The sequence below is a fragment of the Manis pentadactyla genome, chromosome 6 (genome assembly GCF_030020395.1).
Source record: "Manis pentadactyla isolate mManPen7 chromosome 6, mManPen7.hap1, whole genome shotgun sequence".
Taxonomy (NCBI): domain Eukaryota; kingdom Metazoa; phylum Chordata; class Mammalia; order Pholidota; family Manidae; genus Manis; species Manis pentadactyla.
In genome coordinates this window covers 35,732,362-35,758,283 of record NC_080024.1, presented here as the reverse complement: position 1 = coordinate 35,758,283, position 25,922 = coordinate 35,732,362, and the positions used below count along the sequence as shown (strand labels likewise).

General features: G+C 41.2%; 1 protein-coding gene across 8 annotated transcripts in view; it reads right to left on the bottom strand.

The window, feature by feature from the left end:
- Positions 1-4,678: 4,678 nt before the first annotated feature.
- Positions 4,679-25,922, bottom strand: part of INPP1 (inositol polyphosphate-1-phosphatase) — a 70,435-nt gene continuing 49,191 nt past the window's right edge. For all 8 annotated transcript variants that reach the window (XM_036927961.2, XM_036927962.2, XM_057503714.1 and 5 more), the window contains 5 exons: positions 14,958-15,225; positions 12,538-12,598; positions 9,654-9,854; positions 6,990-7,164; positions 4,679-5,422 (listed from right to left, as the gene is read on the bottom strand). In XM_036927961.2, the coding sequence (XP_036783856.2) occupies positions 4,858-5,422; positions 6,990-7,164; positions 9,654-9,854; positions 12,538-12,598; positions 14,958-15,161 (1,206 nt within the window). In that variant the 5' untranslated portion in view covers positions 15,162-15,225 and the 3' untranslated portion in view covers positions 4,679-4,857. The remainder of the gene's footprint in view (positions 5,423-6,989; positions 7,165-9,653; positions 9,855-12,537; positions 12,599-14,957; positions 15,226-25,922) is intronic.

The window sequence follows — 25,922 nt, the reverse complement described above, 5'->3', positions numbered from 1 at the left end:
TATTAATAAATATCTACTGATTGTTCTTATTGTGAATGTGGTTACTGAGTGAATGTGGATAAAATGAGAGTTTCTGTGGCCAGGATTCTCACCTGGCCGTGGTTGACTAGCTCACTGCACACCTGTGGGCAATACATGGCTGTTCACTCTATAAAAAGAGCTCTGCCCAGTGCTCTGGGCACGACACGGTGGCAGGGCTGCAAGGCTGCAGGAGAGCAGAGCAGAGGACAGAGGCCCAGAGGACTGCTGTGCTGGACGACTGTGCAGGCAGAGAGTCCCAGAGGACAGCTGTGGGGACAGAGGGGCCCAGAGGCAGAGACCAGCTTGCTGTATGCAGACTTGCTCTGAGTGAATGGGATTCTAGTGACTGACCTGCCACCTGGAAATAAAGTTGGGTATAACCCTTTCACCCCAAAGAGCATTCTGCTGTCAATTTTCTTTGGTCACACTGAATCCATAGCAAACTTGACCGGGGCTGAAACCCATTGGCAAGACAGTGAACTTTTGCATTGTTGTAATATTCATCAAGTTGCAAGTTAAGGTATTTTATTCCAAAATCTAAAACTATTATTCCATTGTAAAAATTGAATTAGAGAGATGTCTATAACAAATTATGAATATTGAATTATGAACATACATTTTTTTCATAAAATCCAGTATATAGTTCCATTTACAGAATATCTCAAAACAGCCTAGTCACATTTCAAGTGCTCAGTAGCCACTTAGGCTAATGGATACCATGGGGCAGCACAAGTCTGGATTACTTACAGATTGGAACATGATTCTCAGAATGATCAGGATAATTAGATCAGAATCCTTGGGATTTATTTTTTAAAACACCCATGGAAGCAACCTGCCACATGCATAACCTAGCATATGATATATTAGTGTGACCAACTGATAAAAATATGCTGGGGAAAAGTAATATCAAAGCTACAAATTTCTCACTGTAAATGGCACTTCCTCCTATATTCGAAGGATAAGAATACATTCAGTTTTTCTCTGACTTTTCATTATTTTTCCTACTTCTATACTCTAAGCCTTTATACATGAGCATACCAGCATTGTTAATGGGGTTCAAAGAGGTTACATGATTTAGTATCTAACTTCAGATAACATGGTAGGTGGTAGTGAACCCAGGTTGGTTTATTGCAAAACAGTTTTGGATACTGTTGATGATGAATATGTCCCCTCAATGAACTGTTCTAATATACCATAGGCCTGTTTGGGCTTGTCTGAAAGGGTGAGGATGGTAAGGCTTACCCCAACACACCCTATGCCTACACCTTTTGGACCAACATGATGAACGCTCAATCCAAAATTACTTTTGCCCCTTAATTTTTTTTTTGGTCTTACTTTCTCTTACCTGCTTTGTGTGACAGCGAGATCTGTTCCAAGGCACTGGGCAGGGACCACTGTCCCATCACCCTGTACCTAGCAAGGTGACACCTCCCCTGAATCACTTTGAGCCTCGAAAATAAGCTCCCTAAACTAGCTTAAGACTTCTTACCCCCTTAGCTTCTTTAAGAACTACTCTCTATAGAGATCTGCACTGTATTTCCCTTCTAAAAATAAGAATCCTTCAAGCAGGCTTCTAGTGATAGATTTCCCTTAAACCCAAGGTTTTCTTTTCTTTTTCTTTTTTTGTGAAGTTCCCCCCTTTTTTTTTACATTAAACAAGCTATTGATGACTTCCTTTGAACTGTCCGTGTGAAAATGAAGAGCCATGATTTCAAGAAAAAACAAAAAAGCTACGGATTTCCAAACCCAGTTGAAAGAGTTTGGCTTTTGCTGCAGAGACAGGCGGCAAATTTCCTCACATCCATCTATTGCAGCTCTTTTGTCGCTGCCCTTCCAACCAAAGGACATTAGAGTGGAGGAAGAGTGGCTTAACCGTTACTTTCTCCCTTAACTCTTAATAGGGCTAATATCCAGGACTTAAATATTAGCTTAAGAAATGTTTCGACGTTTATTCTCTAACGCGGGGCTCCATAGGTTACTTGAAGCATTAGACCGAGTGAGAATTTAACCAACCAACTATAGGTCTAAGTCTCAGCATTACAGCAAAGTTTTCTGAAGTGTTTTGGAAATAATTGGTATTTGACTTGGAAATAGTTGTTAATGTGTATTAATTCTTGTCTAGTTTCTGAGTCCGATTCATTCATTAAGTCAACATTTATTTAACACTCATTACATGCCCAGGCACTTCCCTAAGCAACGGCGATATATGATACTCGAAAATCCCTGCCCTGTGGAGCTAAAACTCTACAATGGGGAGATGGACAAAACAGATTATGTCTTGTATTAGAAGGCAACAGGTGCCATGGAGAGAAAAGGCAGGGGAGGGGATGAAAGCATGGGGTGGGTGTGGGGAATGTGGGCTGCAACAGAGTGATAAGTAAAGGTCATACTGATAGAGTGACATTTGAGTCAAGTTCTGATGGCAATGAAGGAGGGAACCATGCCAGTATCTGGAGAACTTTCCAGTTAGAATAGCAAGTGCAAATGTCCTGAGGAGGAGGGAGCAGCTTGGCAAGTTCGAGACAGCAAGAAGGCTGTGTGGCTGGAACAAAGTGAGCAAGGGGGAGGATATGAGCAGATGACTTCCTACTCCACGGGAAACAGGAGGGATGGTGGGCCTGATAGGCTATGTAAGGACTTTGGCTCTTACTCTGAAGAGTTGGGGAACTGCTGGATGGTTGTGAACACAACAAAGACATGATCTGAACTGTGTTTGAAAAGGATTGCTCTGGCTTTTGTGTTGTGAATAGATGGTACAGAGACAAGTTAGTCTATTGCAATAATCCAGGTGAGACATAAAAAGGGCTGACACAAGATGAGTGTAGCAGAGTGATGAGGAATACTTGAATTCTAGCTATATTTTGAAGGTGGAGCTAAGAGTGATTGGATGTGGGTTGTGAGAACAAGAGAGGAACCAAGGTTGACTTGGCCTCCCAGGGGCTGCTTTTATTGCTGTGCAGTGGAAGCTCTCTTTTTCACCCTCAATCTAAGTGAGCCAAAAGATTACTCTATCCAGTCTCCTGTAAAATACAGTGGCTGATGCATCAAACACCTGATCTTCGTGGCCAAAAGGCTGCTCTCTGGAACACCTTCTTCACTGCCACCCTCAAACACTGCCCCCAATGCCCATTCCCATAAGTTGAGTTGTATGTTTACTAAGAGTTGACTTCTTTCCAAAACTGTATATTCTGATTGTACTTTTAACAGATTAATTAAATATAATGTAAACTAAATGGAGCATGCATTTGAAAACAAAGAATTGAAGGCTTTGGACAGGGTTGATAAACACAAATCTTAAAAATTTACCGAGTATGAGACAATTATAAAAACACAGGAAAGATTTTTTAAAAATCCAGTATCATTATGTCCTCAGTACTTACAAATATTTTTAAGTTCTTCTTCTAGATAAATAAAAGCTGGAGATCATACTCAGATAGGTGTGGTTTATGGAAGAAAAACAATGCAGACCTATCAGTAGATACATGCTTAGGGAAAGGCCTTGGCTTTCCTGCAAGGACTGACAATGAATGTATATGATAAATGTTCACCGGGTATGTTTGATTTCCTGTTCTTTTCAGCTTTTTTCCCCAATAAATTGACAAACTGTTCAGATCAAATTAAAGATAATTGTTTTCACTGCATGCTATATAATTTATATACTCTAAAGATATGGATAACAAATTCTTTTTCTTGAACCATATTCTATTTCTCTTTTCTGACACATATCAGGAAGTAAGACTAGTTTCTGGGTTTTCATTTTTAATGTGTTTTGTGAAAAATGAAACCAGTTTGACTTAAATGTTTACCTTTAAAACTAGACTGTAAGTGGTAAGAATATACAGTTTGAGAGCCCACCATCAATCACAAAGAGTCCCACTTTAAAAACATAACCCCATCACTAAATAAATCTTTGAATCTGCTGTATACAATAGAATAATACTATTGAAGAATTCGACTTAGCTTCCGTCATTTCTAATTGTAGAGAGGATGCTGCAGAAACATCCTTTGGCCCGCAGAGGGCGCAAGGTGGAAAGAAGTCAGAGCTGAGAGTTTGCTCTCCAGATGGGAGCACTGCCTCCTGACCATGGCTGCTAAAGGTGTTCTATGGCTACCTGGGGACAGGGACATTCAATATGGGATTCTAGTAGATACAAGAACTGTATATATTTAACTCTACCTCTGGTTTTTTAGGTGTAGTAAATAGCAAAAATTGCAAAAACCTCTTTATCCCCTTCTGCCTCACATGCAGAAATGATGTGAGGGTACTAGAGAGAGTACTAGAGTATCAGAGTGTGTGTGCAAGCATGAGGGGGAATATGAGATCAGGTAGGAGGGAGCCTACAGCACTCCAGGCTTTAATTCTTATAAAAAACACAAGAATACTGTTAAAAGTACATGAACTTGGCTAAATTATGCATCCAGGTCACAGTTCTAAATGTTCTGCCAAAGGCTAAAACTGCGGATTTCTTCCTTCAAGGCAGGAAATGAAATGAAAGCACAACCCCCTCTATTCTCTTCCTGATATTTCCATGACTTTTACTTGTCACTTAGCCATTCACAGTTTTGCTAAGAAATGTTTCCTCCTTCAGTATTTTATTGAAGTGTCTGAAGCAGCAGTAACTGCACAGCACCCACTACTAAGAATTTCACACATCTGTTTAATTGCTGCATGAATGTCATTTATTGAAAGTAACATTATTATGAACACATAATGGAAAAATGCTCCTCAAAAGAGGAAGGTGAATGTTAACCGTCAATAGGACAAAGCTATCTTTAAAAGATAGAGATGTGGGACATGGTTTCAGTTTGGTTTACAGGTACGAGGACAGAGCTCCTCTATGTACGTGTATCCACAGGTGCAAGGTGTTGTATAAGGAGGCTCAGGAACGTCTCCAGCTGCTTCCTCGATCTGTATGCAATTAGTCCGCCCTTGTTGGCCCACCGATCCACGCCAGCAGCGCCTTCGTTTTCCACGTGATACACCAACTGCGGCAAATCAAGCCCAGTGAATGGATTTCTTTCCAAGCATTCTTTTAAGTCTATCATGCCCCCGCCCATGGCCCTGAGTATGGCATGGCCAGCGCAAGAGTCCCACTTGAATGTGGTATCTTCTGAAAAGATGTAAAAGTCAACAAGGCCTTGAACAACACAAAGGCTCTTGTACCCAGCCCCGGCTGCCCGGAATATGCGCCGTCCGCACACACGTGACAGCGCGGCTCTGATGGGCTCCTTTTCACTTGTGCTAATGACGGCGGAAAACCGGTGGGAGAATTCCAGCTCTGAGCTGGTGTCGTCAGTCAGCTGGCTTTGCATTGCACTGTTTTGTTTGGAGATGGGAGGCTGGAGTGAGTGGATATTGGTCCCCAGGTAAGAAAGGCCCCAGTAGCACTGTCCTTTCCACCTGTGGAAGAGAACTTTCAGTTTGTGGTGGTAAGTTATCACATTTGTTTTTCATTACTCCTGTTGCTTTCCAACTTAATATGAAGTATATATATATATATATAATGTGGTGAATCACAATACCCTTAAGCCTAGAAACAGATACCAGGTAGCTAATTCTCTTCTAAAAGTTACTCCAAGGCATGCAAGCTGCCTGTCCTCACAGACTAAAGTGCTTTCAGTGTAAGGCATTATCACATCAGTCTAGGACAACATTAGAGTGTGGGATTCCCAGCATCCAGGAACACCACAAAATTTCATGGCTACTTATGGCATTTAAAGTTGAACAGGAAAGGATGAACAGATAAATTATCTCTTTTCAATCTGTAAGTCTTTTACAGTCCTTCTAAATTCTTCTTCACTTGGCAGCTCCTCTTCATCCTCTTACCCACTAGCTCCATTTTGTCTTTAACACCAAGGAAGACAGGCCCCACATTTTTGGCCACAGCAGCACCTGTCATCTCTCAGGTGTAACATATTAAGGTGCAGTATTTACACAGGAGGAAGCAGCCTTAGAGAACGTAAGAATGAATGTCAGTGGCGGAATCTGCATGCAGACCCAGGAAGTCTCGCTCCAGAATCTGTGCCACTAACTATTCTACCAGCCATTTCTAGGCCATGATCCAGCCCCAATTCTTTTTAATTTCTTAATAACCCTTTAAAGGTAATAAACACATTTTCAGTTTGGAAGAAGGCAGGAGTAGAGGAAAAAAATGTCAAAATTCCAGAGGTGCAGTTTACGATTATTAAAAAGCAAACAATTGTTAGTTGCCTGAGGCAACTCAAAGTTTAATAAAAATATGTAGCCCTACACTGTTTTTCCCAAATGGAAAAATGACCTGTTGCAATAAAAAAGTGAAAAGCCACAGGAGAAATCTGGAGTGTGTCCACATGGACTCTTCCATGCCCTGAGTCAGCCAAAGTGCAGGCCTGAACCAGAGGCAGCTGATGGCTGGGCCTCTCCTTGATGCTCTGCACAGGAGCCCATGGAAGGGCGAGCAGTGAGGCAGCAGAAGAGGAAGTGATGCCAACAGTATTTATTGGGAGAGCAGCCCATAGTCACATTCCAATCCTGGTCATACCTACTCATCTTTTCACTGGATAATTTTCACATTTTGCTTTTAATTTCTGCCAAAATTGTAAAAATGTTCAACTGAGTATATAGTGACGGCATCTATTTTGTTCCAATTATATTAGAAGACAGTGTTTCCACTGTTCTATTAATCTGGTTTTGAATGGGCCCTAGAAAACAGGAAACAGGATCACTATAATCTAAATGCAAAACTGATTTCCCCAAGACATTTTTTCTTTTAAAGTTTCTACTAGCATGTACCTAGCCTCCAGTAAAACTACGGCAGACCTAGGGTTGAAAATAGACACAACCTTAATTCAAACACCCAGACTTTTAGTAGGAACACCTACTAAATCAGGTCATGAGAATGTCATGTGGAGTGATAATCTTGGCAATAATCAAAGCTGAGGTTGTACATTCTAAAATCCATTATATACCAAAGATGTCCATCTTTTACCTGAGGGTGCTTAGGTCTTGTGATACAAAAGGCTGGTTGATGACTCCCATCAGGGGCACCCCTGTCTGTATGTCATAGACACCAATTAAAATGGTCACACATTGAAGTCCACTGGGGAAGATTCCGCGGTTGGATTTAATGTCAGCAGAACCTTTTATATACTGGTAAGTTGAATCTGAAAAACAAAGCAGATTTATTTCAATTCAGATAATGATTATTTAGAAGATAATGATGAATACATCTAAAAGCTCTATCCTATATCATTTCTCTCTTCTACTAGCTTAGTAACTGCTATGATCTGAATGTTTCCCCCCAAAATTCTAACCCCCGTAAGGTGATGATGGTATTAATAAGGAGGGCCTTTGGGAGATAAGGTACTTAAATCATGAGGGTGTGTGGATAAAATGAGAGTTCCTGTGGCCAGGATTCTCACATGGCCGTGGTTGACTAGCTCACTGCACACCTGTGGGCAATACATGGCTGTTGACTCTATATAAAGAGCTCCACCCAGTGCTCTGGGCATGACATGGTGGCAGGGCTGCAAGTCTGCAGAAGAGCAGAACAGAGGTCAGGGTGGTGGCAGCGCTGAGGACAGAGCCCAGAGGATGGCTGTGTGGGACGGCTGTGCAGGCAGAGAGGCCCAGAGGACAGCTGTGTGGGTGGCTATGCAGAGAAGCCCAGAGGACAGCTGTGTGGACAGAGGGGCCCAGAGGCGGAGACCGGCTTGCTGCATGCAGACTCGCTCTGAGTGAATGGGATTCTAGTGACTGACCTGACACCTGGAAATAAAGTTGGGTATAACCCTTTCACCCCAAAGAGCATTTTGCTGTCAATTTTCTTTGGTCACATTGAATCCATAGTGAACTTGCCTAGGGCTGAAACCCATTGGCAAGACAGGGTGGAGCCCTCATGAATGGGGTTAGTGCCTTATAAAAGAGGCTCGAGAGATACTCAGTCACTTACACCATGTAAGGACATGGCAAAAAGGTGCCAGTTATGAACCAGGAAGAGGAGCCTTGCCTTGCCAGGCTGGCCTCCTGGTCTTGGACTTCCCAGCCTCCTGTAAGAACTATGAGAAATAAATTTGTTGTTTGTAAGCTATCTAGTCTGCATTTTGTCACAGCATCCAGAATGGATTGAGACAGTAACCAGTCAGGTTTGGCCTGTGTCACTTGTGTCACCTGTATTGAATTATTTGACCTCTTAGTGCTTTACTTTTGAGCTGTTTGTTTCATTTTCCCAACTACATGGGAACTCTTGAAGGGAAATGGCATGTCTATGGTTCCTGTGGCATCTGACATAGCACCTTGCAAATAATAGGCACTCAAATAATTATCAGGTGTCAAAAGGATTTAAAAGCTAATGACTTAGGATATCTGGTGGGATTCTTTAGAACTCCTACTAGTGAGAGGACAAGTCCAATGTGGATGGGAAAGCCTCCTTCCAGGAATCTATTAAGAATGGAATTACTTTTTTTTTTTGGTCCCTCTAGGAGAAAGGAGACAATTATGGTGGCACAAGAGGAAGAAATTGATGGTGGTCCTGAGAAAAAGAAGCCAGGAGCTAGTTTCTCCTTGAGAGATGTACATGCCAGTGGCTGACTACCAACATCTAGTAAGTGAACACCCCCATTAAGGATGTGCTGGGCAAAGGTTCCAGAGAGCTGGCTGACAGAATCAGTTCAGGATAGAACCAGCAAACAGAAGATCCCTGTCCCTCAGAAACCTGAGCTGATGCTGATTTACCCATAAGTGATAAAAGATTTTTGGAAAAGATTCTTAGTTTGCATATATAATCCACTGGCTGAGTGTTCTAGAAGTCTCTAATGATTAAAGGTATTTCTATAACATTGTATCAATATGCTTGTAGCATGAGGAGGTTTGCTTGTTCAGCACAATAAACGTTCCCGGTTGTGTTGGGTGGAATATACTTGGGAAAGAATAAGAAGGGATTTCTGAAAATTAAAACCTAGGGCACTGTATTAATAGCATCATTGAGATAGGCCTACACTTTTAAAACAGTGTGCTATAGATTGTATTCTACCACAATCATGACCAAAAAAATTAGTGGGTGAGGTTTACACAGGGCTCACCAACAGACCCTAATAAGTCACATTCAGTTGTGTTTTGCTTGACCTGTGTAGTGGTTTCAATTGTTTGCTTGTTTAACTGAATTAGTAGCCAGTGGTTAAAAACTGGTAGATCTCACTTAAACACTTGGATTTTGGTTTCTCTTTAAAAGTCTGCAGATCTGAACTGTACTCCCATATGGCAACAATCTACTGGAGCTAAGTGTTCTTTAAATGGCATGTGTGCCAATTAGTTATAGCTACTATCACTTCATCTTCTCTGCCATTTGACAGTCTGGCCCCAGAAGTCTTTCAAAGATGAATTAAAATTCAGCTTTTTATATGTGTATGCACACAGATACATACTTATACATATGTTAGAGATATACAATATCCATAATACAACATATTATAACAAATACAACTCATTTATCTTTGTAAAACTTTAAAATTTTAAAAACTTCTAGAAGTTATACTCTCAATTTTTATTTTTCCAATCTCCCCCAACCCCTGCAAAAAAAAAGGGGGGGAGAGGAGAGGTTACTAATAAGAATAAATAAACAAAAGTAAACATTCTCCTTTATGTTTAAACTTACCTATAGGATCCACCCAAATTCCTAAAACATCCTGCGGAATGTTGATCTTGATCAAATCCAGAGTCGGGTCAGTAAAGGTGACATCCTGATGAACAACCTTGGCTAATGCTTCAGAAGCCAACTTGTTACCATTAAGGACTTTGCTCAGAAGCTCTGCTGTTTCCTCCTCTCTTGGACACAGTCTCAAGATAATCTTTTCCCCTAGAATAAAGAAACTAAAAGCCATTAGATTTCACTAGTTTCAGGGGAGAAACAACGAGGGGTGGAGAGGAGCAAAAGCTATGCACTTAGATTAGGTGAGGGCAATCAACATATGCATGCTGGTGGTTCCTGACCTGCTGACGGCCAGAATCACCCAGGGCCCTTCATGAAGTCACGCTGCCCAGTGGTCACTCATGGCACTTAATATGAATAGTGAGGGTGGGATTTCAGGTATCAAGGGACCTTCTCCCCAGAAAAATGTCCACATGGGCATAGACACACAATTTTGTATCCAGTTCAAGGGGGCTCTTGGACCATTTAAGAATCCCTGAACCCTGAGTCCTTGATAATTAGTCTTTTTTTTTCTTCTACCTTTTGCTTTTTGATATACTGTGGGGAAACTGGAAGTTCCTATGGCCAGGATCCTCACCTGACCCTAAACTACTTGATGATGTAACTGCCCTCCTGCTAGGTTAATGCTTCTACACCCATAGGGCAATGAGCTATTATTGACTATATAAAGAGCTCTGCCCAGTGCTCTGGGCAGAGGCAGGGACGGAGGTGGATTACAGACCTGAAGATTGCTGGATGCAAATGTGATCCTAGTGCTCGACCTACTGCCAAGAGAATAAAGCCAGGTATAAACCCTTTTACCCCAAGCACGTTCCATTGTCATTTCTTGGTCTTACCAAATCCATAGTCAATTTGCCAAGAGCTGAAACCCTCAGGCAAGACATGTACATAAGTCACCCTGATCGTGTTTGAATATGTTATTGAAAAAAATGGAGGATTTACCAGCACACGAAGTGCTTCTGCTTCCCTCTGTGATACTGCTTTTAATAAATATTGCTTATGCTCAGTAAAGTAATATAAGATGAAGTATACTAATCGTTAAATGTAAAACTCTCTAAATGACATATATAGAAACAGCTCTCCTTTGTGAAATTCACTGGAAATCAGGATGTAAACAAAACTGCTTCTCCAAATGAACCACAAGTTACCAAGTTAGGTGCTTAACCATCACTTTAAACATGCTTTTTAGATCCTTGGTTAAACTGGATTCCACCTCCCAATGAAAGTGAAGAAAGAGGCTGGCAAAAATAGGCAAATTAATAGCAACAAAAAGTGATAACAATAGAGAATATAAACTTAAAATTTAGAAAAACATGGCACTTTGGGGCTTTTTAGGTACATAAACAAATACTTCCAGTTCCCCAGCCATTCCAAGGAGCAGAAGCATCTGTTCACCTGAGAGCTTGTTAGAAATTCAGAACTTCAGGCCCATCTCAAATCTACTGAATTTTAGTAAGATTCCCAGGTGATTCCTATGGTGATTAAAGTTTGGGAAGCACAGTATGAATCTATTACAATGAATCTATTGCAATGATGACTCTGCATTAGCAAGGAACGTTTCATTACATTTAGTTAAATTCAAATTAGACTGTTGAAGTTGAGGAATAATAATGCTAATCACTGCCACTTACCAAGCACCTACACTGGGCACAGTAAAAGTCATGTGATCATCCCAAGGAATAAATCATATCACATTCTTCCTTTGCTAAAAACTGTCCAGTGAATTCACATCACACTTAGAGGAAAATCCATACTTCTTCATGCAACCTTCCATGATCCATTCCTGTCTGAGCTCACCTCATCCACCAGTCCCTCCCTTCTTTACCCCTTTCTCTGCCCCTCCAACATGCTCAGCCCATTCTCTCTTTCAGTTCTGAGGAAAATGCATGTGGAGTATTTTTTTTTGCCCCTATAATTCTAGACAAATGAAGTATTAAAATAACTGTTTATGAAGTAGTCAAACATAGGATTTTAAATGAAGACTTTCTTATGAACTAATCACAAGTGTTTTTTAAATAACCTTAAGAAGTTTAAATGAGATTTCTCTCTCATTGAGTGTTACAACAGAACTACATCTTAATACATAGCCCATGAAGGAGACAAAAAAATTTCCAGAATTCATCCAGAAATTAGTTTTTTCCTCTGAAAATGTGCCTCTAGATGTTTAGCTACTTGTCATAGGATCAGTGTTTAAAATTCACTATTTTAATCTTCTACCATTAAACAAACAACCCAAACAAGCTAAAAATAATTTGTTCCTTTAAAAAGGGTTAGAGATTTTTATATCTTTCTATCACAAGGGAATATGGAGGCCCATCAAGAAAGAATCTGGCTCGCAGGAAACTAGATTTAAATCTTGGTACTAAAACAGAAGTTCTGAGACCAGAGAAGTGATGAAGTGATTTTCTTAAGAACATAGTATTTCAGGGGCAGATCTTCCTCACATTCTCAGCCCAGGTCAGTGACTCCCCAGAAGGTCCTTGAATGCGTTTAAACCTTGGGCCTGAATTGTCTGCACAATTGTGTAGATGTGCATCTTTTGGGGGGCAACTGTAACTTCCACTAGATTCCTAAAGAGCCTTGCCACTTTCCCAAAGGTTAAGCTATACATTACTTAAAATGCTACAGATTCAATATCTAAAATAACACATGTGGACTTGCTAAGTAATTCTAAGCTACCATGTCTCTCTAATGTAAATGGCATGACGTTCTGAGGTATTGAATGGAGCTTAACGTTCAAACTTATTGTTTACATTTATTTCATGATATAAATGGAAAATTAGAATAGTGCATGATAAATTATAAAAATCCATTAAGATTCTATACTTACCCAAATCATTAGTAAACTCATTGGATTCTTCTCCAAAAATTTTTTTTCCCAAGCCTGGAAACTGAATGATTCAGAGTATGACAAAATACCAAAGACAAAAACAAAAAACAAGAAAAACCCAAAACACAACAAAAAACCCACACACATGTTCAGTTCTGAACAGATTTCCATTTTGTATTTCAAATTAGCACAATTAGACCTGAAATTTACAATTTTACAATTCTGGAAATCAAGTATAAAAAGTGAAGTCAGCTTGGTTCAGCACTTAGCTTTTCTAAGATTTTCTTGCTCCTTTGCCCCTTTAGAAAGTCCAAATCATGGTAGAAGTCTGGTATCGTTATGTCCTGTGACTTTGTAGAAGTACTTCTAGAACCTTCATCCTACTTAAGGGCCATAAAACTAGAATGTTTACAAAGGAAATGTTTTAACTATTGCTTTTAAACAGTACCCTACTAGCTTATACAAGTTAGTACTATCGACCAAGTACCTAATGTCATTTCTTGAGACTGGATGGAAGGGGTTAGAAGATAACATTAGATTTTGCTCTCATTTTCAGGTGTGTTTTCCACACCTGTTGGAGGAATCATTAGCCTTCTGGCCAGGAAGGTGAAATAGCAAAAAAAGAAGGGAAATATTTTATTGACCAATAATTTATGCATCAAAATAGAATGAAAAAAAATGAAGCTAAGAATTTTCTCTCACCCCTGTATGACCAGGAAGCTTTCAGATACATTTTGTTTCTAATCCTTTCTGTAGTAAAGATGTTTTCTAAGAAATATGTGAATTGTATGTGTGATGTTCTTGGGGAACGAAAGCAAAGAAATGCTTCAATATTTGAACTCAGTCATTCACAGATGGCCAAGAGCTTTAATAGTGCCCACAACCACTGGTAATTTTTTCTCTTTTGAGGAATAGTGCAAGCCAACAGGCTGGCAGTGAGCCATTCATCAGGACTGAACCTCAGTCTCCCAAGCCTGCCTCGATGCCCATGTCTGAGGCTACAGGGCATAAGATTTCACATAGCCAAATGTACATATCACTTATTCATTCATGAGTCCTGGTATAGTCTTTATGAATGAACAGTTGCCTAAACTTGTTATAATGCTTTGGAGAAAATTTAAGCCCGTAAAAATTAATACTGATACATTTCTAATACAGTTGCTCAACCATCCCATCCCTTGCACCCAACATTCTTATATTTAAACACTAAAAGTAACAAAAATAAACTTGCTTCACTTAGTTTATTGGGGCCAGTTATTATAGGTATGAAAAAGTATAGTTTGTAGAGATTTCAGAAGGCCGTTTATTCCCTTTCTGCCTGTGGTCAAAAATTCACTTAGGTGATTCTAAATAATTCTTAATATTTGGGGAATTCCGTAGAAACTATTCTAATCGTTCATAGTACTATCTGTCATAAGGGTCTATCCTCTCAAATCTAAAAAAGGAAAATGTGTAATTATTAGATTATCATATAAAGGCAATATAGTATTGCAAAGAGTATAGACTCTGGAGCCAGTTGGCCTGTGTTTAAAACCCAGTCCTGCCATTTATTTGCTGTGTTACCTTGAGCAAATTACTTAACCTCTCTGTGCCTTCCTATTCTCATCCATTACATTGGAATAATAGTTCCTACTTCATAAAATTTTTATAAGAGTTAAATAAATTACTTTAAAAAATATATTTAAATATATTTTGTAACTATATTTAAAGCCCTTAGAACTATGCCTGGCACACAGTAAGCACTTAAAAATGTTTTGATGGTGTTGTTTATTATTACTACTTATGAATACAGTTTCTTTTTCCAAGTCAGCTTAAGATACTGAGAATCACAATCATTGTTAATTATAAACAATGTTTTTCTACTAGAATAAAGAAGGACTTTTAAATGTCCTGGACTCTATGAGCCATAACTGAGGCAACCATTAGATAAATGATTATGTCAACAGGCACACTTAATATATCAATTAAAAACAAAACAGGTTATCATTTCTGATGAAATAAGTTAAGTGCCTTACACACATAGAAGGAAAATGTTCTAACAGTATTTAGCAAAACATATAGCTGTGGTTTTCTCTAGTGGTAGGATTAAGAGAACTCTTACTTTTGCTTATTTTCCAGAGAACATGTATTATTTATTAAAAAGAAACTATAATAAATAAGTTTTGTGCCAAATGTTTCTCTCTAGCTGTTAGAATTATTTTTCTTATTTGCTTTTCTGTATTTTTAAATCTTTCTGCAATGAACATCTTAGTAATATTGTGGTCAAAACAATGGGGGGAAATCCAAATTGTTTATTAGAATCCAAGGTGCTAGTATTCGGGGCAGGGCTGGGGAAAGAAAAGGCACACTATTCTGTCAAGGGGAAAAAATCCCCACAGAGGCAAATATTTTGCAATTACCTTGGCTTTGACTTTTCTTACCTTGTTCTCCATACTCTGTTTAATAACTTCCTGTACCAGTACATCAGCCAGGGTCTTGAAATCAACTGCAAACTTCTTATTCCTTTCCCCATCTTTCTTTTCTTCTATCAGCAGCTGGAAGAGAGCTTCCTGCTGCCTGCATGCCCTGGCGATGTTGGCAGCTTTCTCAGAGACACAGAGCAGCTCCCGGAGGATATCTGACATTTCCGGACTTTGCTTTTCAGCTGCAGCTGCTAGTGGAATCAGCACCCACCCTCTGGGCTGTCAGCTGGAAAAGCACAAGAATGTGAAAGAGAAAGCAGTTCAGAGAGTGATGTCAGGGTGCAGGGTGACTCCGGCACTCCTAACAACCCATCGGTCAGTCAACCCTGTCAGCATGGTTGAACAGTGTATATATATATAGATAGATAGATAGATAGATCATATTCACATCCTCAGTGTGGACAACTAGATATTATCCAGAATTTGAAACTTACTTTTTAAAAATCTTAAAGAGATATTTAGTCTTAAAAATCCATTATGCAAATAATTAAATTCTCAATAAAACAAAGTCTTTGAGCAAGAATCTACATTGTTTTTATAAATCTCTAGACAGACAGGCATATGGATACATAATGGTAAAAAGAAAGCCACATTCTTGTAATGACCTTAGAATGATCACGCAAGCTTAGAGGCAGGAAGCAGTGCTCTTTCCTTCACCCTATGGGGCGAAGAAGTGGAAGAGGATTTATCCTATCAGTTTTGGGGCAACTTGCTGAAGGACTAAAGCACTGTTGTGTCCTGCAAGACTCTGAGGCCACTCCTGGGCTAGCAGCCCAAGTGATATCCCAAGCACCCTTTTTTTTCTCCCATAAACAAAGTCCCACTATCTGTTCTGTTCTACTGAGTAAAAGTTTAAATTTCAAAATGAAGTAAATTTCAAGACTCACTGGGATTGAAAGTTCTGGCTTCTAAACAGCATACTAACATACTTTGACATACCTATTGGGGGAAAAGGACAGAAACATTTCTCATTTTCTAAGCGATAGCTACATTTTAATTGAAGGGTTTAACAATTCCTCATTGTGAGAATTCTTGCAGGGATCATCAGCCCCGTTTTACAGTCGAGGAAACTGAAGGTTAGAGAGATTAGGTAACTTCTTCAGGGTTACACAAGACCAAACGGCAGGGCTCAGCATCAGTCTTACATGTAAAAAATCAGTCTTACACTTACAAATCTTATGCTTAAAGAACCCATGTTCTTTATTATCATAAGAAACACTTACTTTTGTTTTTCTTAATTCTCAATGCTGTGCTTTTCCACCCTGTGACTTATTTTATAGTTGGAAGTTCGTATCTTTTAATCCTCTTCCCTGTTTTGCCTGTCCTCCACCCTGCCCCCTCCCCTCTGGCAACCACCAGTTTGTTCTCTGTATTTATGGTCTGTTTCTGAACACGACTTCCCTTAATGGACTCTAGGGGGCTGAGGATTAGTAAGACAATGAAGATGTCAATGCAATGGACGTAATTGTGAATTATCATAGCTGGTTTGTCTTACACAAGTTTGCCCCAAAATATGTTATTTTCTTAAGATTTGTGGGTCAACCACCATGAGAAAATACATCCAATTTCAGTAGCAATAAAAGGAAAGTGAACAAAAACAATGAAACATCTTCCTTCAGTATTAGCCTGTTTTTAAAGTTAATATTCATTCTGGCAGAAGGTATGGTGAAACAGGTGCTGATACTCTGCTAACAGGCATGCAAACTAGTGGGTTTCCAGAGGCTGACTTGAGAAAAATATATCAAGATCCCTAGAGATGTCACTACATTTTAGTCAGTAATTCCATCTTGTCTTAATTTGTGTTAAATCAGAGTTGAGTTAAAATATTTCTATACAATTGGAGAAGAATATGGAAATCTGTTAATAGTTACAGTGTTAAGTGCAAAAGGACCTGTGGCTACATGTGCACACATACATTCTATAAATACACACATAAGGAAAGACTGAAAGACTAGTAGGTGATATTTTAATGGCTGTTTAACAGATGTTTAATGGTAGTCATCACTGAATACTGAAATTGTGGGTGACTTTTATTATGCTTTTCTATAGTTTTCTAATATTCTACAATAAATATATATTGCTTTTATAATAATGATATTTAAAAAACCTTGGAACAATTAAGCATGAAGGACAAGAATTCCTCAATTCTTGTAGATAACTGTTCAAACAAAATTGTACTGTGGTAATAACACAAAAAGCTGTCAGGTGGTAAACATGGTGTTAACTAAACAAAAATACTTGCCTACCTAAATACCTTTCCCCTGCAGAAGTGAATGTCATATTCAAAGATTCACTTTGGTTGACTTGAACCTAAACACTAACATTAATAAAGCTGAGGCACTTTGACTCAGAAATAATTCATGACAGCTGTAGGCTATAAATGATATTAAAAATAATATATACACATATATATGTAGAATATATGTAGAATACCCAAGCATCAAGAGTATAAATTCAATAACTGTAATTTTGATTTTTTAATAAATGTACTGAAGTTATTATAAGTGAAAGGAAAAGAATCAACAAACCAACAGTGTCTGTAGGGAAAATGTTAACTTTCCATGGCCAGGATGCTCATCTGACCTTGATCTGCTTGTCTACTGTGCATGTGTAATGCTATCTCATGCTTATGTAATACTTGGCCTACTGCACAGGTGCGTGCTTGCACATGTGTTGGCAATGAGCCATTATTGTCTGTGTTGCTATATAAGACCTCCACCCAGTGCTCCCTGCAGATTGCAGGCTTGCTGCATGCAGATGTAGCAAATGTAATCTCAGAGCTCAACCCACTGCCTCATGATAAAAGCTGGGTATGAACCCTTTTCCCAAAACGCTGTTACCATTTTTCAGTCTCAACCCATCCAGAGTGAACTTGCTGGGAGCTGAAGTCCTCCGGCACTACAATGGCACAGTCAGCAGGATTTGCTGCAGACTGAAAAAACGGAACCAGCTGCCCCCATGGAAGGGGTGACTCAGTCAGGTGGGGGAATACTGCAGGATGCTCCATGGCTGGCGAGATACTCGGGTCTCCCCCAATGGTCATGTGGTCCAACGTGGTGATCCTCCTAGAGGTGTGGCCCCCTCCCCAGGACTGGGGGGAGGTGGAAGTGATGCCTAAGGCAGGGGTGGAGGCCCTCCACAAAGTTGGGAAATCCTCAGGGAAATGGAGTGCCCATGTGGTGGCAGGAAACACAGGTTGGCTATTTCTCACAGTGTTTAATAAAGTCGATAAATGAGAAGGGCGTGCTCCTGCAAGCACGAGAAAAGGCAACACAAGAATGGGAGATGCGAGGTGCTGTGGAGAAGGCAAAAGATAAGTTGGTGACTGAGATGGCGGCACTCTGCGTAGGGGCAAGAGAGCTGCCATCAGCCTCAGAAGTGCTGGAGGATACATCACAGGAGGATGAGGAGGTGGAGCTGGTGCCAGAAGCACCAACCCCTCCTCTACTGAAATCTTGCCCAGTTGTAGTCAAGAAAATAAAGATGCAGCAGCCATGGGTTCCTCTGGGAGAGGTGCAGCTCCCTCCCGAGGTCATGGAGCACTCCACATTCTGCCCTTATACACAGGTGGAGTGGGTGGATTTGGGCTCCCTGTTTCAGCAGAAAGCCTTGGAGTCCATATTAGCCTGGCTCCTGCACTGTTGCAAGGTAGGGGTGGCTGGTATCCTCCTATCTAGATCACACATGGGAAAGCTGGCTTCCCTGACAACTCATCCCACCTTGTGACAGTGACTGCAGACTGTACACGAGACCCCAGGTAACCATTCATTTGTTGGGTGGTTAAAGGCTGCCCTTCCCACAGCATAGCCCAATCAGGGTGACTTACCATTCTTCTCTGCTAGATAGGAGATGTATGCTGAGCTCCAACAGGTCTTATGCGAGTTGGGCATGAAAAAATGACATTTATAACATAGGAAATCATGGCCCAACTGAGGAGCTGTTTACTACATGGATAAGGGATATGGTGCTGCAAACAGCTCCCCATCTCTCTTTGGGCCCCTAGTGGCCATTCTTGCCCCTTAATAGGGCAGCCCATAAATGTGGTCACCTGTATTGTGGCAGATTTGGGGGAGACTGAAGTGATGCTGGCATGGAAGGGAGTTGGTTCACTACTGAGAGGAAGGGCTTAAAGGGCCCTGGAAGGTCACAAGGACCAAGATGTGGATTGATTCGATAAAGGCAGGAGCAGACAAAAGGAAGTCAAATACACTTTTACTGAAGCTGTGGCAACAACTGAATCAATTTTGGCTCTTGACTAAGGTGAGGACCAAGGAACAGAAGCAGAAGTCAGAGACAGAACCACAAGTCTGGCCTGTGAACCTGCAAGACTTCCTGCTGGAGAGTGAGCCGACTTCGCCTGGACCCTCACAGAAACCCGACTGGGCGATACAGTTTAACTGAGGGGGGGGTCAAGGGATGTGCCTTGAAGAACCAGGTAGGGACTGGAGGCCACATGCAGAAATATCAATTCATTGGTGCCCAGTGAATGTACAATGTGTCCTGGCTCTGGTAGACACAGGAGCCAAATGCTCACTGGTTCAGGGCAGCCCTGAGCGGTGTCCCAGGACCCCTGTTGTTATAGATGGATACAGGGGTAAGGCTATCAGAGTAAAACAAACCTGAACTCTGTTGAGAATAGGGCATTTACCCCCAAAAGGGTATACTGTGTAAATCTCTCCCATCCCCAAATATATTTGGGAGACAGATATTCTGCAGGGCCTATGGTTACAGACCACTGGTGGGGAGTTCAGACTGAGGATATGTGTGAGGGGACATGCTAAGCACCTGCCCGTAGCTAGGCCTGCGCCTCAGCGGGTGACTAATACCAAACAGTACAACCTGCCTGGTAGGCATAAAGAAATTGAAGAAACCTTTCAGCAACTGGAGAAGCCGGGTATTATAAAGCCCATCCATAGCCCTTTTAATTCCCCAGTGTGGCCAGTAATAATGCCAGACGGCTCCTGGCATATGACTGTGGATTACAGGGAATTAAATAAAGTCCAGGCTTTTCTTACCTTTACAGCTGTAACACTATTGCAAGTGATTTTTGGTTGTTTAGGCTACTAGAAAGTGTTTATCCCACACTTGGCAGAATTCTGAAGCCATAATACTGTTTGGTATGAAGGGGTATTAGGTAGGACTGGAATGAAACACGTCTATCTATCTGCCTTGACTGCTGCAAAACGGGCAGTCAAGTCCATGCAGGCCTTGAGTGTGATAGACCCATTGAGGTCCTGCAAGTTGGATGTCCATATGACTGAAGACGGTTATAGCTGGGGCTTCTGGCACCAGCTTGAATGAAATCACCAACCTATTGGATTCTGGACACAACTCTGGAAAGAGCAGAGGTATGGTACACCTTAACAGAGAAAAAACTGGCTTCCATGTACCATGCCTCACTGGCTACAGAGGCCATTTAAAGAACAGCCCCCAAAAGGTAATAACCACCTGTCTCATTGTGGGGTGGGTATGAGATTGGATACAAAAACTTCAGAGTGGCATGGCACAGACGCCTACACTGGCCATTTGGGGTGCATCCTACAGAAGCATAGTGCCCTCTCTACCATCCCCTTGAGTGGAGAATTCTAACACTTACTGGGGCCAGTGACATATACCAGTGAAAGGCAGGAAGAACTTGCTTTAGAGCCACTAGTAGCAATCAGGAGGAAAGAATCCCTGTATCTGAAGATGCATGGCATACAGATGGCTCCAGTCATGGACAGCCCCCAAAATGGAGAGCTATAGCTTTCCATCCTAAGACTGAGACAATATGGATGGAAGATTGTGAGGGGAAGAGCAGCCAATGGGCTGAGTTGTGGGCAATGTGGCTGTGATCAGCCAGGAGCCCTCCCCTGTAGTTGTCTGCACTGACAGCTGGGCCTTCTATCGAGGAGGCTTCACTCTGTGGCTACTGACTTAGTGTCATGCCAACTGGTTGGTTGGTCACTGACCCCTTTTGGTGCAACAGCTGTGGCAAGACTTGTAGGCCTCTTGTCAGACTAAAACACTCACAGTATATCATGTGACAGGACATTTGCTGCTGGCATCCCCAGGAAACAATGAAGCAGATGAATTGGCCCAGGTACATTGGCTAGAAGGAAAGCCTGCCTCTGAGTGGCCCAATGGTTACATCAGCATTTGTTGCATGTGTGACAGAAGACAATGTGGGCTGTAGCCCATCAGCGGGGCCTACCTTTAACCTTTGAAGAAGTCAGCAGAGCCTGGCAGAAAGGCACTGTATCCTCTAAAAGGGACTTACAGTGATTCCTACAGCAACCTGCGGCAATAGCTAAGGGGCCAATAACCCTTGTCAGGTGGCAGATAGACTATATTGGGCCTCGGCCCATATGAGAAGAGTATCGATATATTATGACATGTGTGGACACAGCTACTGGACTTTTAGTTGCTTTTCCTGCATGTTGCATGGGCCAGCAAATGACAAAAAGAGGCCAAGAGCATCTCTTTGCGGCTTATAGCTGACTGCAGGTAATTGAAAGTGATCAAGAATTATGGATAAAGTGGAAGTTTCATGTATCATACAATCCTGGGCAGTCATGAGAGAGAGTACAATGATTTGTTAAAATCCAGCCTGAAATCAGATATTGGTGGTCTACAGGGATGGTCAGTCTGCTTACAGGCAGTGCTACAGTATTTGAATGAGAAGCCCTGAAAGGGGGCATTCAGCCCTGTACACATGCTTGTGCACATTGCTGCCTCCCCTATAAAACTGTAAATACAACTAAGGAGGAATTGTTGAAGCCAGGGACTTGGCCACCAGAATTATATCTTGCTGCCAGCACCAACCACAATAAACTCCAGAGACTGTTCAGTGGACATGATACTGGATGTTTTGACAATCAAACCAGTGATGGCTGGCCTTCCTGGCACCTTAGGGACAAGGCCTGGAGGCTGGCCTCTGGGATTCCTGGAGTAACAACAGAGTGGCCCCCACAGATCACTGTAGTGTACCCTAAATGGCCAGAAGGTAGGATCATCTTTCTGGGGGGTTGTTTCATTTTTATGGCCAGTGCATGTACCTCCAGTAGCACTATACATAGACCCCTCAGAAACCCCCACAGGGAGAGGGGTAAAAGTATCTAGCCCCATATGGGACCCACCCCCTTCCTGCCATGGTCCTGTGACAGGACCATTCCTTTGCATGCATCCTAGCTGATGGACAAGATTTGCCTATGTTGGTGTCATTAAAACATGTCTTATTGCCCTTAAGGCTATGTCTTCTAATGTGCTCCAGTGTCTTCATGGATTGGACACACACAGTAGCAAAAACTGCCAACACGTCTGCTTGCTGGGTGTGCACAGAGCTCCTTAACTGTTCTGCTACTGGCCGCCTGTGGAAAGTGCGAGTCATGAACTCATCTAAGTGGAGCAGTTGAGCACAGCTGGAATGACCACTTGGTGGCAATCGAACTCCTTAGGCTTGAGGACAACTATCTGTATCCTAGTATGTTATTGTAGCCTCTCTTGCTGTTGGAGAATCTGGTTACAATGTTCCAGCTTTCTCACACAGGGACCACTGTGGAAGACTGAGGATGTGTAGGTTGTGAGGTGAGACTGTTGAAGGGATGGACTGTAGGGAGAATGGAAGTTCCCATGGCCAGGATGCTCATCGGAGCTTGAACTACTTGCCCACTGTGCATGTGCAATGCTATCTCACGCTTATGTAATACTTGGCCTACCGCAAGGGACCATGCTTGCACACATGTTGGCAATAAGCCATTATTGTCTGTGTTGCTATAGACCTCTGCCCAGTGCTCTAGGTGGATTGTGGATTGTAGGCTTGCTGCATGAGGATGCACAGAGCATGGAATCTAAGAGCTTGACTGGTCACTGCAAGAATAAAGCTAGGTATGAATCCTTTTTCAATGCTCTGTTGTCATTTTTTGGTCTCACCAAATCCAAAGCATACTTGCTGGGAACTGAAATCCTCTGGCACTACAGTATCTAAGCAGCTTTTTATCTTAAAAGCAGCATGAAGATTTTAACTTCAATTTGAAAGGTTTCTTGATAAACAATATCAATATTGTCTATTTTCAACTTTTTTTAAAAGCAATTAATATTTTCTTCCATAAAAGAAACACCGTACAACTATACTTTTGGATAACGAAAGAAACTCTATGATGCCCTTAGCAGACTCATGTGAGCTATTTACACAAGCTCCAAGCTCCAAGAATCACCATAATCCTTTCCCTCACCAACTTAGGTGAGTTTCTTCACAGCTGTTCCAGGAATCTGGCATTTCCACCCTTTGAACCTGACCTTTACTTTCTCGGTAATGACCATTCTCACCCCACTTGAGCATAGCAATTTTACCAGTGGGAAAGAAGTATCAGCTATAAGCTTCAGTCCTGTAATTAAGAGATGAACATATTTTAGGAATTCATCATAACACAATCAGGTTTTTCAGTTCCAAAGTTATCCTGGAGTTCAACCTTCATCATTCTTTATTCTGACCCTAGGAAACTGGTATTTTGTCAGGCTCCAGGTTGAACACCTGGTTTCAACTTGATACTAACCTTTCTCCAGCCATCCTATAAAACCCAGCACTATTTACCCTTCTCCAGGATCCCAGCTCTCTAAAATCTCCCACAGCTATCATCGACAAGCAAGACTTTCTAATTAATTTGCATAGCTAGCTGCTACTTTCTGCTGAAATGGACCATTTTCTCCAAAGAAATGGAACTACCATTCTCTGCGCTTCTCTGTAAGCTGCTTCCTCTCTCTCTCTCTCTCTAACTCAGTTCACTCAGGCAGAACACAGCCCTACGGGGAGTGATGGACAATTCATTTTCACCTTAGATCACTCAGCTTCAGATAAACTGCCTGTGGGGAAGCCGAGAGCTACATCCAATACAGAATTTCTTCAGGCTTATCAATAGGTCTTATTAACACTCCTAGAAAGTATCTTTCTGACTATTTTTAAAAGCCAGTGTCACATTCATTATTGTCCTAAGTTGGTTTTATTTAAACATTTTAAAGAAATGAAGATTATTCTGGACTCATGATTAGTAAATGATGACATTTACCATAATTTAGCAGCCTTGAATATAGAAGAAATTTTTTTCATCCGTATTTCTTAATGGGAGTTCTGAGAACCACCTATATCGGAATTACCCAAGATGCCCACTAAAAAGATTCCTGGGCTCCATCCCAACTTAGCAAATCAGGGACAGGTCCCAGAAATCTGTATTTTTGTCAGTCTCCTGGATAGTGATTAACGCAGGGGTGATAGCTACTGCTCTTCGGGCTGCTTATCTTCTTTAACACTATGCTGGCAGTTTCAGGGGAGCTGGCACCTGGTAGCAGACATCTGGGCAGAACCATGTGGGTGCTGTAGTTCTGCTGTCAGTTATCCACATGCAGAGAGAGGCCCAAGATGAACTAATAGCAGCTAACATTTAATAGGTGCTTACTATGTGCCAGGTATCCTTCTAAGCACTGTACATGTATCAACTCATTTTATTCTCATGCAATCCTATAAAGAAGGTACTATTATCTCCATCTTATAGATAAAGAAACTGAGGCACAGGAGGTGAAGTAATCTGTCCAAAAATCATCTAGGAAGAGGCTAGGACAAGATTCAAGCCCAGGCACACGACTCACCAGTACTCTAGCCAATAAAGTTTCTTTCATAAATTGTTGGTTGTTATCTAAGGAAAGAAAGGATAATTATTGCATAAATAATCATAAGCATATTATTATTATAAGGTATATTATAGAGCAAAAAGTAGAGAAACACACACCTAGCTGGTAGCTGTCACTAGTTTGACTATTAAAAAGTCACTATTTGACACTTCCCTCCTACTCTCAGAAAACTACCTTTTCCTCAGCTGATCCTCAGTCTCAGTGTAAACCACCTCTTTGCTGGATAGTAAAAAGCTCATCCATCATGTTCTACTGATGTCTCATGTAACTGAATGTCTTGGCATCGGTGGTGGGCCTCAGCTCATGATGAACATTTATTTCTTTTTGTATTAGTTAGCTAGGACTGACTTGTAGCTTAAACAACAGAAATTTATTTTCGCACAGTTCTGGAGGCTAGAAGTCCAAGACCAAGGTATTGGCAGGTTCAGTTTCTCCTGAAGCCTCTCTCTGGCTTGCAGATGGCTGCCACCTTGCTTTGTCCTCACAGGGCCTGTCCTCTCTGTGTGAGCATCCCTGGTGTGTCTCCCTCATTTTATAAAGACACCACTCAGATTGGATCAGGGCCCAACCATATGACCCCACTGAACTTTAACTTGACCTTGACTCTTCGCAGGCCCTCTCTCCAGACACAGTCACATTGAGGTGCTGGGGGGTGAGGCGTTCAGCAAATTTTGAGGGAATAAAATTCAGCAGATGACCCCTCTCCTGAAAGAGAGATCTTGATAAACTCAGGAAATGTCAACACAATTTATTCCTTTGTCTTCTGTTTTCTGACTAAAGTAAAGATGGATTAGGGTTCTTGTCCCGTTTATGTGATCAGTAAGTTTAATTCTGTGAGACAGTACTTCCCACTGGCAGCTACTCACTTTAACAGCCAGTCATTAATGATGCAGTGAACACTAAAATAACCTTTACTTGAGACAACTCATGTCAAGTACATTTGAGCAGAACAGGTTTAAAGAAGTGATATTCCTCACCATCTCAAACCAAATGTATTATCTGTATGTTAACATAAGATTGTATCACAATGTCAGATAGAAATAGTCTCTTTAACTTTTCCTGGATTTTCATATTCAGGTGGGGAAATATTGAATAAATTGAAGTAGGTCAGTTAAAACAAACAAAAAGGCTCTTAAGACCCTTCCTGGAAGCCTGAATCTCTCTATAAAGACAAAACTCAGTTTTAATTCCTGACCATTCTATCATCTCATCGGAAAACCAGAGATTCAATAATCATTTCTGAATAATATTCACATACTT